Source organism: Conger conger, chromosome 16 (genome assembly GCF_963514075.1).
Source record: "Conger conger chromosome 16, fConCon1.1, whole genome shotgun sequence".
NCBI classification, from domain to species: domain Eukaryota; kingdom Metazoa; phylum Chordata; class Actinopteri; order Anguilliformes; family Congridae; genus Conger; species Conger conger.
In genome coordinates this window covers 30,493,406-30,510,035 of record NC_083775.1, presented here as the reverse complement: position 1 = coordinate 30,510,035, position 16,630 = coordinate 30,493,406, and the positions used below count along the sequence as shown (strand labels likewise).

General features: G+C 44.7%; 1 protein-coding gene across 1 annotated transcript in view; it reads right to left on the bottom strand.

The window, feature by feature from the left end:
• LOC133115083 (protein phosphatase 1 regulatory subunit 1B-like) overlaps positions 1 to 15,012 on the bottom strand; it is a 29,721-nt gene extending 14,709 nt beyond the window's left edge. The window contains exon 1 of the mRNA XM_061224807.1: positions 14,372 to 15,012. Coding sequence (XP_061080791.1) covers positions 14,372 to 14,485 — 114 coding nt within the window. The 5' untranslated portion in view covers positions 14,486 to 15,012. The remainder of the gene's footprint in view (positions 1 to 14,371) is intronic.
• Positions 15,013 to 16,630: the final 1,618 nt, after the last annotated feature.

Below are 16,630 nucleotides of genomic sequence, written 5' to 3'. Positions count from 1 at the left end.
GCGCACAAACTTGCAGGGGCATGCATGCACGCATGTGCATTGCAAGTACATGCATGTGGACACAAACAGGCATGCACATGTGCATTATACTTACATGCACGAGCACACAAACCCACATGCGCACATGTGCATCACACTTGCACCCACATGCATGCATGCACACATGCAAGCATACATGCTCAAATGCATGCGTGCATTACATTCATGTGCACACACATGGACACATGCACAAATGCATTAAACACGGGCACACAAACTTGCATGCATGCACATGTGCAATACTCACACACACACACTCAGTGGATGCACACTATGTTATGTCATAAAAACAGGCATGCATCCACACATGCATTACACTATGTGCACACAAACATGCACTCACGCATATGTGCATTACACTCACACACATTCAGTGCATGTAGACATATGCATATGCACACGCACATCAAGCGAATGCAAAAACACAAAAAGTGACTAAAGCTTTTCTGCCAATGCACTTTGTAGTTAGGCGTACACCAGAGGGTATACAGACTTGCCTCAGCATGTTTTGCATGCTTTTGTTTTACATTGCTAATATGTTTCAGATAAAAGCCGCACTCAGTCAAAAACAATTATTCAAAATATACTGCAGTTGTGCCATAAATGAGTAAAAAAGGTGGGTGGTGACCAATGTTTTTGCATTATGCTCACTTTTTAGCTAAAGCCAAAAGACCCATTACATTACATTCCATTAATGGCATTTGGCAGACGCTCTTATCCAGAGCAATGTACAGTTGATTAGACTAAGCAATCCTCCCCTGGAGCAATGCAGGGTTAAGGGCCTTGCTCTAGGGCCCAACGGCTCTGCGGATCGTAACGTGGCTACACCGGGGATCGAACCGCCAACCTTGTGGGTTCCAGTCACGTACCTTAAACTTGCTTGACTGCGCAACCCCTCAGTGGGAGTGTATCAATTTTGGGGGCCAATGCCACTTTCCCTCCCGATCTGATCTGTGGCACACTCGCACTTTTTACATTGTGATGAATGTGATTTCCCATCATGGTGGATTTATCGTCAATACATCTGTATATTCTGATCTCATTACATTACATTACAGGCATTTAGCAGAAGATCTTATCCAGAGCGATGTACAGTGAAGTGCAAATCTAACCCAGGGACAAGTGCGAAGAGGACCCGAGAGGACAGTACAGTTCCGAGGCCTAGCGTGATCATATAGATACAACTTTGAAGAGTACATCAACTTACCAACTAGCATACCACGGTTGGCAGCTAGAATACCCTGAGTGCTACAATAACCAAACCTAAGTATTAATTATATGAATTATAATATATGGCATACACAAGGCTAATCACGGTCGTATGTCAACACGTCCACACCCTGAGACTGTTACTATTTCGCATCTGTTTCATGCTATGTCTGCAACGCAATTCAGCTGCTGCCTAATACTGAGGTACTGTATGAGCGATTCCGTTTGTTAACCCAATTTGTACTATTTTCACTAATTGCTAGTAAACAACGAGCTATCTCGTTGTTTACTGCATTCTCTAACTTCACTCTCGGTGTTCTTTAGTCTGTTTATCTCTCTCTCCCTGTGTTCTGTAATATCTCTATTTGTTTTCTGTAACATTATTCTCAAAGTCACTCTGTGTCCCGTAATTTTACCCTAAGTGTGTCCTGGTGGCTTTGCTCTGTGTTCACCTGGTTGATAATGGCCCTCTGTGCAAAGCTAGCTAAAGTATTTACTGTAAGTGTACTTCCCCTCCCTGTGCTTGCAGCTCACACCTTCTAGCACTGATGAAGGTCCGATCGACTGATTTATGTATACTTCTTTTGTCAGTATGTGAGCATAAATATACTCATGTTGACGTACTCACTGAAGACTGCTCTTTTTGTAGTGTGCAGTTTGTTTTTCTGTTTTTTTTTATAGTATCAAAACAATTAATTAAGCAATCAATCGTTCTTCACACCAAGGTGTCTTAGAGCACTGAACAGTTAAAAAAGGTAACACTTTACAATACATAAATTGGCATTCACTAAAATAACTGTTAACTAACAAACTACTGAGAAGTTAATTTGAACAGGTTTGTTTAAATATTTGTACATCGTTAATTCATGGTAACAGCTACATTAGAATGGCAATTCACATTGGAATAAAATAAAAAAGTTAATGTATTTGTTAATGGTCAACTAATAAGTTTATCCTAATTATAAGTTTGCTAATGTATAAATATTAACGTAGCTAACACTTCAGTTAGTAGTTGACAAACACATTAACTCATAAAAAGTTCATTTCATGCTGAATTCATGTATTTGTACCCTTATTGTAAAGAGTGACAAAAAAAAACTAGCAAGGTTCAGTGCAAGACACAGCTCAGCAAGTTAAATACAATTGTTTTTTTAAGGAGCCATTATCAGTAGCATTTATGAGGTAAATCTCACTGCTCATTCCAATCGCTTTCTTTCTTTTCCTTGCTCCTATTTCTACTCCCAGCTCAACCCATAATAATTGCATTTATTAAATCCACCCTAGAAAAGGAATTGAAGACGGGAAAACATGAATTTGGGAAATGGAACGTCAGATGCGTGGCTCATGCGTGGCAGATGTGTATCCACAGGTCGATCGTTTATTTGTCACACTCCGAAAAAATACTAAAAATGCAAAGGATGCGCTCATGTTTCCATGCTCAAAGGCAAGATTGGGAGTTCCTAACTTCCACTTCTAGCTCCAAGAAGGAACATTTAATGGGTTGGAATGTCCTGAAAGTTGGCAGACCAGGTCAGGAGCAATAAAAAGTATAAGCAATTGGAATGAGCCCACAGTGTTTGTTATTAAACGGAGGGAGCGTTTAGTAGAGCGTACCTGTGTTACGTCATAACACGTACTATAGAACGAGCCGCTTCTACTCAACTTTCTTCCTTCTTTTCTAACAACAACCTGCTAGACCCCCATCAGTCTGGCTTCAGATCGGGCCACTCGACAGAGACTGCACTCCTCTCCGTCAGTGAGTCACTTCATGCCGCACGAGCAGCCTCCCTCTCCTCTGTCCTCATTCTTCTAGATCTCTCTGCTGCCTTCGACACTGTGGATCACTCCATCCTCCTGTCTGCCCTGTCAGCAACGGGCATCTGTGGCACAGCCCTGGACTGGATTGAGTCCTACCTCTCTGGTCGCTCCTTCCAGGTTGCCTGGGCTGGTTCGGTATCGACACCTCGGCCCCTCGCCACAGGAGTTCCCCAGGGCTCAGTCCTTGGCCCGCTTCTTTTTTCTCTCTACACTCGCTCCCTTGGCCCTGTGATCACTGCACATGGGCTATCCTACCACTGCTATGCGGACGATACCCAACTCTTCGTCTCGTTCCCGCCGTCTGATACGCAGGTTTCAGCCCGTATCTCTGCTTGCCTGAGGGACATCCAGAGCTGGATGGACAACCACCATCTAAAGCTCAACCCAGGTAAAACTGAAATGATATTCATCCCTGCTAATACCTCTCCCCATCTGGATCTCTCCATTTCCCTCGGGGATACCACACTCACGCCGTCACCCAGTGCAAGGAACCTCGGCGTGGTGATGGACAGCAGACTGTCCCTTTCCGAGAACATTGCGGCGGTGACCCGGTCTTGCAGGTTCTTCCTATACAACATACGGAGAATCCGCCCCTTTCTCACCCCCTACTCGACCCAGCTCCTGGTCCAAGCGATGGTTCTGTCCCGCCTGGACTACTGCAATTCCCTCTTGGCTGGCCTCCCAGCATCTGCCATCAGACCCCTCCAACTCATCCAGAATGCAGCAGCTCGTCTGGTCTTCAACCTTCCCAAATACTCACACGTCACCCCCCTGCTTACTTCCCTCCACTGGCTGCATGTCATGGCTCGCATCAAATTCAAAACATTGGTGCTAGCCTTCCAAGCAGTTAAAGGGTCTTCCCCAGCTTATCTGCAAAAAATCATCAGACCCTACACCCCTGCCAGACCTCTTCGTTCAGCCTCCACAGGCCGCTTGGCACCTCCCCCTCTCAGAACCTCCACCTCACGCTCACGACTACTGTCTGTTCTGGCTCCACGGTGGTGGAACGAACTCCCTGTTGAGGTCAGAACTATAGAATCCCTCCCCACCTTCAAGCGCAAGCTGAAGACACACCTCTTCAAACAGCACCTCTCCCCATCCCTCCCTACCTCCCTGTGAACCTTAATTGTTGTCTCTGTGACTTGTGTATCAGTATTTTAGTTGGCTAGGTAAGCAGTGTTTGGATAGTTAACTTTGGTGACTTTTGCTCGGTTTGTTTGTTTGTTCAAAAAAAAAAAAAAAAAAAAAAAAAAAAATGGCCCTTGTCCTTATCTTTGTTGTACAGGTAGCAGTTGAAATTGTACTTACCTCTAGGGTCTTTCAGCGAACTTATCCCTGGTTATGGGTATGCACTTTGTTGTACGTCGCTCTGGATAAGAGCGTCTGCCAAATGCCAATAATGTAATGTAATGTAATAAACGGCCCCCTGACATGCAGTGCTCCTGTGAGAGAGCTGACTGTTTAAAGTGTCATCAGGACACTGTGGCACGCAGTGAAAATATTTGTGGTTAACCTGTTTACACAAAACACACAATCACGCACACATGCGCTCACAAAAATACACACACGCTCACACACACAGTCACACACACACACACGAGAATGAAACATAAAGCTGCCTGAACACACCAGGCCCTTGGTATTAATTTATTCAAAGCTCCCTGTTTAAAATGAATCATGACTACAACAAAACCCTTCTGAAAAACAGTGCTCACGCTAGGTTTTGAAACAGTGGGTAGCTGGTTGACCGGTTCAGACCAGCTCCCAGCCTGACTTGGTTTGACCAGCCCAAGCTATGTTTTGAAACAGCTGAGAGCAGCTACCAGCTCAGACAGGCTACTAACACTAGCTGGTTGATCAGCTCATACCCAGCTAGACCAGTTTATGACCAGGCTCAATTTTCAAGCTGGTCCAGCTGGCATAGCTTGATTTTACAGCAGGCAACACACCACCAAAGAGGTCTTTGTGGGGATGATCTTTGTACCCTGTAATAATTAACCATTTTGGACACATATTTCCAACCACAGGTCATAAAGAAAGAGGCTCTTTTATTTAAAGGTGACTCAATTATATTCCATCTCCTAAGCTCTTGCCTTTGCCTTTCTTGTTTGTACTGCAGTATGTGTATGAATTCTTATTCCCACTGTGTACACAGAAAAGGGCAGGCCGCTCTGCCCGACCTCATTCCTCATTCAATAGGGGAGATCTTTAAACCAACGGAGGGGTACATGAGCTGTTGTGTGTTGCCGGAACAGTCAGCTTGAGGGGATCTCTGCGCACGACAGATAAAGAAAGCACTATCTTATCTCCCATCATCTTATCTCATCTCTTCCATGTGCTTTCACAAGAACATGCACAACACAATAGGGGAGGGTAATAGAACACTGAGAGCACAGCTACAGGATAATACAGGACAGAGAGAGAGAGAGCTGGAAAGGAGAGAGAGAGCGAGCGAGAGACTAAAAGCGTACTGAGACGATAGTCGCAGGATACTAAGAGAGATGGCAGGAGAACACAAAGTGAAACAGAGAGGGACAGCAGGACACACTTAGGGTAAAATTACGGGACACAGAGTGACTTTGAGAATAATGTTACAGAAAACAAATAGAGATATTACAGAACACAGGGAGAGTGCGAGATAGAGATAAACAGACTAAAGAACACCGAGAGTGAAGTTAGAGAATGCAGATTGGGGCACTATGATGGGGCATTTGACGATTGTATTTTAAAATGCAAGAAATCAGATTGGGCTCAGATTTTTCCAAACCTGTTTTGAATGTTGATAGTCTGGATCAAAATCGCTAACATCAAATCAGAATATAAACATTCTTAATCCTGTCACCAACATTGTACTTAAAAATTAAGTCACGAGATACCATATTATACAGCTGTTAGGTCGGATGGAAAACTTTAAACGCAATATCAGCCTACAGTAAATGCATTGAATCAGATGTGCAACATATTCAAAATCAGGCAACCAGGTACCCATAACACGCATCCCACCCATGCAAAAATAATCACTGGGTGACCGACCATGACCGTGGTGCTGTTGGTGGGTGGGTCTCCTGAACATTACACCACTAGGGGATTTTCTTGCAAATTATGCGACATTGAGGGATTTCCCCACAATTTTTAGTTCCTTAATTTGCGACTGTTTGTCAATACGCGACAGAATAATTAACGTTTATTTCTGCCTGTGGTGCAGACTGTCGATTTACAGAGGAGTTCTGCCAACTCTCTCTTCTCTCAGACCACCCAGGAGAGGTGGGATGGGTGCCACTCGTATGGGATGTACACAATTCCCAGTTTCACTCATGAGCCAACAGGACCTAAATATAGGCGATGAAACACTGAGAGAAAGGTTACAGAATCAACTGTCAACTGCGGTCATTAAATTACTTCCTAGCCAGTGCAGCAGGTTGTACATGATAATTATCATACACATAAACCAGAAATATTATTGAACAGTAGGAAGGAAATAATTGAATGACTTGGATTGATGATGATGATGATCATCATTTCTCTCGGTGTTCGGTGGGCTGTCTATTAGGTCCTGTGAGTTACAGGCATTTCTGTGGGAGTTCTGTGGATCCCATAATAGTGGTTGCCTATTTGCCGTATTTGGGGCAATACTATTTACAAACCCAAGTAGCTTAAAACAAGCTTCTTTTGCAGTGAACTAATTGACTGAACTGAAACTAGTTGTAAATGATTTGATAAAATTGTGGTCGTTTTATCAAATCATTTTATCAAATCATCAACCCACATCTGCTTTCGGGTTGCAGGCAGCTATCGAATATGACTACATTATTATTGTATTATTTCATCAAACAATTGACTGGTCTATAAAATGTTGAATCTGCATAATGAATTGACCCAATGAAGGATCTGAACAATCCACATGACAACCCATGCCATCTCAAAAAACCTTTTCTGAGATTGGCTTTCAGTACAAATAAAAGTCTATTGGATGCCCACCCACTGCCAAACATTCAAGCTGCAAGTGTTTCCCCAAAACACTCTCCAGCTATTTATTGATGAAAAATATATTTTTGTTACCAATTCAATTACTCAGATTAACTGTAGCAGGCGTAGCTTGCATGCCTCTAGGAATTGGGCTGAATACAGACCAGCAAAGACAACACACAATACAGACCACACCTGGGTCAAATATCTAATACTTTTCTGTGCTCAATTGATCTTGCCTGGTGCAATTGAGCCAACCAAGAGGACCAGAAGGCGGAGCTTGCGCTTTTTGAGAGTTTTTTGTGGGTTCCAATACACCAGACAAGCTCAGTAACACTCTGAAAGACTCTTAGAGGTCAAGTGTAAACGTGCATTAGCTTTACTCTGCTCAGGCCACACAGGGAAGGCACAGCATTTCCAATTGTTTCCTATTGTTCATTATTATTTCTGTGTATGATAATTACCATGTTCAACCTGTTGAACCGGAAATAATGAAATGACTACAGTTGATGTTGATTCTGAAACCTTTCTCAGTATTCCGTAGCCTGTCTATTAGGTCCTGTCGACCTGTCGAAGTTGCAGGCATGTCTAAAAGTGAGATGTATTACATAATGGTGTACAGGGATTGTGTTTTTTACGGGACACAAAGGTAAAATGGCAGTACCTGGGATTGCCGAACATTGAGATACAGGAGCAGGTCCCAAACCATTATACTACATTATATTGCATTACATTACAGTCATTTAGCAGACGCTCTTATCGAGAATGACATACTATAAAGTGCAAATTAAAACAAGTGCGTTGAAGACCCTAGAGGAAAGTACAGTTCCTAGAGTGATCACATAGATACAACATGAACCCTAGAAGAGTACATCAACTTTCCATCTAGCATACCATGGTTGGCAGCTAGAATACTTCGAATACTAAGATAATTATACATAAGTGCTATTATAAGCTATGGCGTACACATGGCTAATCATAGCAGTGAGGTAGGGAGGGAAAGGTGCAGCCTGAAGAGTTTTCAGTCTGTGCTTGAAAGTGGTCAAAGACTCTGCTGTTCTGACAGCAGGAAGGTCATTCCACCACCGTGGGGCCAGAACAGACAGCAGTCGTGACCGAGAATACTACATTGCAGCCCCTACATACAAACACATACACAGTCACACACATACATACACACCTACACACACACACACATGCACACTCACACACATACAGTCACACACACACACACACATACACAGTCACACACACACACACACACACACACATACATACACACCTACACACACACACACACACACACATGCACACTCACACACACATACACAGTCAAACACACACACACACACACATACATACACACCTACACACACACACATGCACACTCACACACACATACACACACACGCACACACATACATACACACCTACACACACACACACACACATGCACACTCACACACACATACACAGTCAAACACACACACACACACACATACATACACACCTACACACACACACACACATGCACACTCACACACACATACAGTCACACACACACATACATGCACACCTACACACACACACACACACACATGCACACTCACACATACACAGTCACACACCCATACACACACACACACAAGCACATACATACACACCTACACACACACACACACACACACACACACACACACATGCACACTCACACACACTCATACACACACACACACACACATGCACACTCACACACACATACAGTCACACACACACACACACACACACACATGCACACTCACACACACTCATACACACACACACACACACATGCACACTCACACACACATACAGTCACACACACACACACACATACACAGCCACACACACACACACACACACACACACACATACAGTGGAGAGTGACACTCCTGGCATAGGGACACCGATATCACAGCAGGCCCAGTCCGCACCCTCCCCTCATGAACCCCCTCCCCCCCAGGTGTCCCTCTGACAGCAGTCGGTGTTTACATTCCCCCAGTCCCTCAGTCGCTCCGTGTTTACCCACAAACTCGCACTGCCCGAAAGGTCGCTTGCGTGACGTCCAACCCACCTCGGGAGGACGACTCCGCCCCCCGGAGGATTCTCTGCACTTCTTTAATCGGGAGAAATATAACAGAGTGGTATTTGCCCATCGGAAAGGGGGGGGGGGGATGCCTAACGAGCACAGATGCTATGATTTACAATTAAGTATAAATCATAGTCACAGCAAATCACAGTCAGTCACACTTAAGTCAAATTAAATTAAATTAAATGGAATGTAAACAAGCATGTTGCCCATGAGGACTAAACACGTACCTGACTACTTTCACACAAATTGTCTGCCTGCCACTTAGCATAAAGACTTTAAAAAGCGGAGTGTAAACGCCCAGTGTATACTCTGAAGTGTAAATGTTGGCTGTGAACCAGTGTAATTAAGATGTTCTCGATGAGGTTGTAAATCTGCTGTCACGTGATCAATGTCGAAAACGCTCAACATGGCGCCAAGCCTCCTATGGAGGGAGCATTGAAGCCCGACTTGGCAGTAACGCTAAGCCTGGCGTAGCATACAGCTCAAATAAAAGTCGAGCACCATCAGGATTCAAATTATTTTAACTTTGACCTTGCTTGAAAGTGACCTTTCCTAGCATGTCCAGTCACATCACAGCTTTGTATGAAGCAGGTATACGCTACCTAGCAACACAGACAGAGCCGTTTCACGTAGGCTACATGGCTAACTGAGTTAGCCTGTTTAGTTTCTTGACGTCTTGGGATAAACTAAATATTATTGTTTTCACAAAGTGAATACACAATTTAGCCTTTTATAACTGCAGACAACCTACTACTATCACATACTGTTATGGCATGTTACATTTTATGTGTATATATGTTCTTCTCATGTGTAGTCATGGCTTTGCTTGCCGTTGACCGTAGAGTTTGACATTGGTCAGGTGAAAGCAGCTTTAGGCTGCTGATTGGAGTGCTCTGGACCTAGCAGCATCGGCCTGTCTGTGGTAATACTGCCAGCATAGCTGTCAAGGACCCACACACCCCTTCAAACTGAGTAGCTCTCTATATCCAATTATCCAGTTGCTCTAGACCCGGTTACTGGAGAGCTTCAGGGTCTGCTGGGGTCCTCAGCCCTGGTACTAGAGAACCACTAGGTCTGCTGGGGTCCTCAGCCCTGGTACTAGAGAACCACTAGGTCTGCTGGGGTCCTCAGCCTTGGTACTAGAGAACCACTAGGTCTGCTGGGGTCCTCAGCCTTAGTACTAGAGAACCACTAGGTCTGCTGGGGTCCTCAGCCCTGGTGCTGGAGAGCTGGCGGGTAGGTTTTCTAAGACCTAGTGGTTCTCCAAGACCAGGGTTCGGGGCTACAGCAAGTTTACTATTCTGATCTTTACTATACATGTGGGCAAATATATCTTTACCTGTGTTAGTTCTCACAAGTAGAACTATCAGTTTGTACTAAGTTCATGTTTGCTTGACAAGTGAAATCTTGCCTCATTGGCAAATCTTGAAATATATCAAACTGTCTCACCTCATTGGCAATATTTAGCTAAAAAGTAATAGACGTCTATAAGACACTAAGACTAAAATATTTGAGATTATTTCACTGTAAAAAAACTAAGAATATGTCTTAAACATCTGTTCAGCCTCAATGATAATGTGGTTCAGGCTACCACTTATAAACCATTGTGGATTTTGCATTACAATGGTTAAAAACAACATGCAAAAATGAGGGTGTGGGATGTGGCAGCTTCAGTATCATTAACAAGGGCAACAGACTCACAACCAGAAAGTTTGGTATTCAAATGGAATGTTCGCGTGTTACCGCCATTCTCTTTGATATCTGTGAGACTGGCACGTTCAGTTCACACCCATAGACTGCCTGTGTTCTCTTCAGTACATTATCATGGTCCATTGTGGTACACACTCTAAATGATTGGATCCAGATTATTGATATTATGTACCCTTTCGCATATTGTGTACAGTAGCATTGTGAAGCAATCCATTCCTGGAGGTCAAATCCTTTTTTTAAATGGCATACACAGGCCAAACATTTTCCCTACCCACATACTATGTGTGTAAAAATGTGATGCCTTTTTTAAATGTGCATAGATATTAGCTATCACAAAATAAAATGAGCGGCACTTTTATTTTATTTTATTTTTGGAAAAAGTCGTATCTGTCCTGTGACTGCATATCAGGGAGAATAAAAACAGAAAACAGTGACATGGCGTTGGTGTCCTCGGCTCTTAGAAATCAGAGAAGAGCTCAACCAAACACAGAGTACATTGGTCACAACAAATACAACAATATCAATGGTAATTGGTGGATACCTTCTGCCTAACGGCCTAGATACTGTAAGGCTTGAAGTATAACTAAAAGATATCTTCCAGTTGCTACCAGTGTTGTTCTGTTTCCTATTAGCAACATAGTCCTTGATTGTGGAGCTCCTGTCTTGTTTCTATGTGACAATTGAGACTATAACAATCCCATTATAAAACTAAAAGACTTGTTCAGACAAACCTTTTTGCAGTGGGCATTATGTGACTGGATGGAATTGTGGGTAACTGCTGTGATGGAAAAGGAGTCTGGCCCTGTTTACATTTACTGTACATCCAAGCATTTCGCAGATGATCTTATCAGGAGACGTTTTCGTTTTGTATACATGCAATCCATTTACAAAAGCTAGATATTTACTGAAAAGATTTGGGTTAATTGCCCTGCTTTTGGGCATCAGAGCGGTGCCCCTACTGGGAGCCAAACTTACAACCTCTGAGTTAGAGGCACAGTTTCCAAAACAATGTACAACACAGGTTCTCTTTCTCAGCGGGCCACATCCGTCAATAAGGGTCCACCCCACCAGGCTCTCGACGGTCCTCCTGAACTTCCTGCTGCTTAGATCATATCTCTGCCCTCCCTCTTTCTCCCTCTCTCTCTCCCTGTCTCTCTCCCTCTCTCTCTCCCCCTCCTTCTCTCCCTCCCTCGCTCTCCCATTTAGAACTTTTCCTCCTAGACTTGCTGCCACCGGCTCTGTGACTCTCCTCTGTGTCCTAAATTCATCTCCCTCCCTCCCTCCCTTCTTCCCTTCCCCACACCACCTCTCCCCCTCCCTCGTTCTCAATGTCCCTCATTCACAGAAAATGTGCTTACTAATGGTGTCGTTTTGTGTAAACAGGTGTTTGTGTTCGTCGTTCAGGTGGAAGGCTTCGCAATGGGCTGTTTGCTGTGACTCTGTGAACTTTTTCCAGAAGGTTTTCTGTAATGTTTTTTTCAAAACTAACTCAGTGTTCGAGAACTCCATTGCTTGGTAGTGGTGACTGTTACATTCAATGCTTAAAAAAACAGCTCAAGCTAGGTTTTGAAACGGCTGGTTGATCAGTTCAAACCAGCTCCATACTCAACATGGTATGACCAGCTCAAGCTATGGTTTGAAACAGCGGCTAGCTGGTCATTTCAAACTGGCCATAGGTGGATTTTACACCAGGATTAGGATCAAAATGCTCAGTTAACAGCAACAAATCACATATTTGTTGCTCCCTTACACCTTAAAGGGTCAAAACATCAAAATTGTACCTAAGAATCTCTGCATGAAAAACCATCAGCGTTAACGCTGAACTGTTACGCTGGACTGCCGCACCCCTCATTCCAGGTTAAGCCCTCAGGTAAACAAACCTTTAACACGACAGCTATTCTACCCATGTTAATGTACACACTCGACAAGCGTGGGTATCAATCACCAGCATGTCGCTCAGTGGCTGCCCCGCGGAGGCAGAACAGCGGCTTGGCGGGAACACGAAAGAGCGAGAGGACCGTCAGGCCGGGGGTGTCGTTGGCTCGGGCGGTGGCTAGCGCCCTGCACGCGCGTTTTGGCCGCCTCGACACTTCAGCCGCGAGGTTGAGCAACGGTTCCTCGGAGACGCGAGGAGGCAGAACAGGAAGCCGATTGTGTAACGCCAGACTGAGCCTCCACTTCCCTTCAGGTCCTGCAGGTCCCCCCCTGCCCTGGGCGCGAGCGGCTGGCAACACTGCTCTCCCTCTCTCCCTCCTGCGTTTCTGCTCTGCACCCCCTCTCCCCCTTCCCTCATCCTTCCTCCCTCACAAACCCTCTAACTCCCCCACATTCTCCTCCATTTCACCACTTTTGCTACATTCAGGGATGGGCAAAAACACAACAGTGTATCTACTTAGAAAGCACCAAATAACACCGAAATATGTTACACTGTAGGTCATTTTGCGAGTGGAACAGGGGCATAAACTGTTAAAGAGGCAAGGGACCTGCATTCCATATGAAATGCCTACATGGAAATAAGTGTTTGAAACGCACGGTTGAAATGACTGCGGTTCTGGTCTTAGGAAGACCTCCACCTAGCTGCGTGCTCCTGTCTGCCTGAGGTTTGGAGATGCCGGCGTGAGACAGAACTGGAGCACGGAGCCCTCAAAACACTTTGACCCAGATTTCAAACACACAAGGCCAGGAGAGGGACCTGAACACAACCGCTGTCTCGGACCATTTACCGGAGCTCCCAGATTTAGAGGGATGGATGGCGGAGGAGGGGAGTCATGGGAAGAAGAAAAGGGGGGAAGGCAGGAGAAAGAAAGTGAGAGCGGAATACAAAGAAAGATGGCAAGGCAGACGGAAAGATAATTTTCGCAATCGCACAGATAATCATTAACTGTCAGACAGGAGTTGGGAGACGGTGAAAACTTCACAAAGCGTCGCAGACTGAAGATAAATCCGAGAGAAGAGCAATGCCCCGCTTATGGAAAGAAAATGGGGGAAAATGTGAAAAACAGACGAGTTGCAAACCAACGGGGATTGTATGGGCCCGACTCTACACTACACTATAGCTGCGTCTGCTGAACACACAGACCACAGGAAGAGATGGATAGCATTTCAAGAGTTGTAAAATATTCATTTACATGTCGGCATTTCATATGTAGACAACCAGTTGCTCTCCTCTTTTTGTGTAAGGATTATATCCCTGTACAACATGTAAAGCAACCTACACCTGCACCATTTTGATTGTAGTTAGTAATAGGTTTTAAGTAGAAACCAAACTATTTGGAAGGGATTAAGTGCTTTCCTGTTTTTGACTACTTTTGCCCAAACTGAAGTTTGGAATCACGCTGTTACGTCCACGAGGTCAGTAAAGACGCATCTTAGGCTCAAACGTTCGAACAGACAGGTATCATGATTGATCGGTCGCTCTTCGAGGGGCATTTAAGCGGGGTGCGGTAGGTAGGAGAACAGGGACTGACACCCCTGCCCCCCCCCCCCTCCAGAACTCACCATTTCCACCTGCCGGGGGTCCAGCTGGCTGGACACTATTGCGGGGACGGAGAATTGGATCTTCTTCCTCTCCTTGGTTTCCCCGGCGACCTCGGCTGCTGGTGAGGGATCCATGTGTCCGTGTCTCTGGACGCTCGACGGCCCTTTTCCCTGCTGGAATCTCCCGAGGGAAGCACGGAGCTCTCCGGCTGCAGCTCCAACTTTTCCGTCTCGGTCTCTGCTGCTTACTCTCACTCCCACTCTCTCTCTCCCTCTCTCTATAACTCTTTATCTTCCTCTCTCTCTTTCCTCTTTCCTGTCTCCCTCCCCTCTCCGTTCGTACTCTCTTTGCCTTCTCTGGTCCCTCTTTCTCGCTCTCTCCTTCGCTGCCTGTGTGCGTGCTGCCTGCCTTCTGCTTTGCTGTGCGGTTTATGTTTATCTCTCTCTCTCTCTCTCTCTCTCTCTCGCTTGCAACCGGTACTGCAGAAGTGAGTGAGGGATGTCCTTAGAGTGAGCGGAGAGAGGGAGGAGACAGAGAGAGGGGGCGGAGTGAGAGAGATAGATAAGCAAGTGGGAGGGAGAGCAAGAAGGGATAGGCTTCATGTATGAATCCATGTCTGTGTGTATGTGAGTTTGAGCTAAAGTTAATATGTCATCAGAAAAAAAGTTAAAGATAATCTTGTCTCTTCTGTTGGATGTCACTTGGCCACGGTTTGTGAATGAGAGATTTGGGCAGTGAAAGAGAGATAAATAGAAGAGTGGTGCATGTGTGAGTTGGTCAGAGGAGTGAGAGAAAGTGGGACAGATTGTGGAATGGCAGGGAGGGAGGGAGGGAGAGAGAGTTTATTTAGAAATTGCAAAAGGTATTTACAGAAATGAATAACCAATTACCTGCAAACCATGACAGTTTGTAAAAGGAATTAAAAAGAGACCAATTAAACAAAAATGATTTAAAAGAACCAAATAAAACACCCAATAAAACCAACCAAAGAAATAAAAACACAATAAAACCAACCAAAGTAAAAAATGAATCCATTCAAAACACTCTTTACGTAAGTATGTTCACAAACACACCTTGTACAGTAGCCCCAGTCATACACACAGCCTTGTTTTCCTAAACATATTTAAAATGCACATGTGAGAGAGAGAGAGAGAGAGAGAGAGAGAGAGAGAGAGAGAGAGAGAGAAAGATGGTGAATAGAACGGTGCTCAATGAATTCTGGAACAGACCCAAAAGAAGACCATGACATAAGACAGTATGTATTGTAAATATTAAATTAACAACCACAGATGTATAGGGGTTCAAGAACACACATACCATCATGGACATGTTGTTTTAAGATTCAGTGTATTTTACATACAGCGAATAGAAACCTGGGAAAAATGTTTTAGTAACGTGTGGCCACCTCAGTGAGCCCACAGTGAATGGTAATGCACAGTCACATATACTGCCAGTATCGCAGACGCAGATTAAGCCTAGTCCATGGCTTAATCTGTCTGAATTTAATCCGTGTTTGTGAAACTGTTAGTTTAGCTGTATCGAACCATTACTAGATTACATTATGGCCTCAAACAACATTGTCCTTCAGTTTGACTTCCAAGTAAATGTAAGCAGACATTTTCTTCAAAAACTCAATTTCTTGCTTGATTGTGGGTACATACTTTATATCTTGTGATTCCTACATGGATAACCTGATAAGTGACGTAAACACCGTCATACTAAAGTTAAAGAAATTTCAAATCCAATGAGCCAATGAGTGCAGAACAAAAGAGAGAAAGATACCCTTTAATAAGCCTCAAGTGAACTCGCTCAAAAAAAACCCTCGAACAAAAAGATGGTAAAAACCGTGAAAACACAAAAACAGACGACCAACAACAAACAAACACCCCTGCAAGAAAAGAAAAAAACACACACAAACACAAGATTAAACACCCCGCACGACACCTAAGGGAAAGAGTGGGAGAGAGCGGGCGAGGGAGAGAGACGCTCATGCGCTCCAGTAAAATGAGGACAGCACCTGTAAAAATATGCACACAGCAGACAGAGGGGTGGGGGAGCGGGTCCGGCCTGTGTCCCCGTGCCTCCAGCAGAGCTCTCTCTGTGTGGAGCAGCGCAGGGCCAGGGACAGGCACAGCAGCAGCAGCTGGCAGCGGTCAGAGAGGGTCGCCTCTCTGTTTGAGGGCCCGGTTCACGGTCGCATGGTCAACCTGCGGTCACAGAGAGAGTGAGAGAGACAGTGGAGAGATGGTGGATTTGGTTCAGACACACAAACAGGCGTG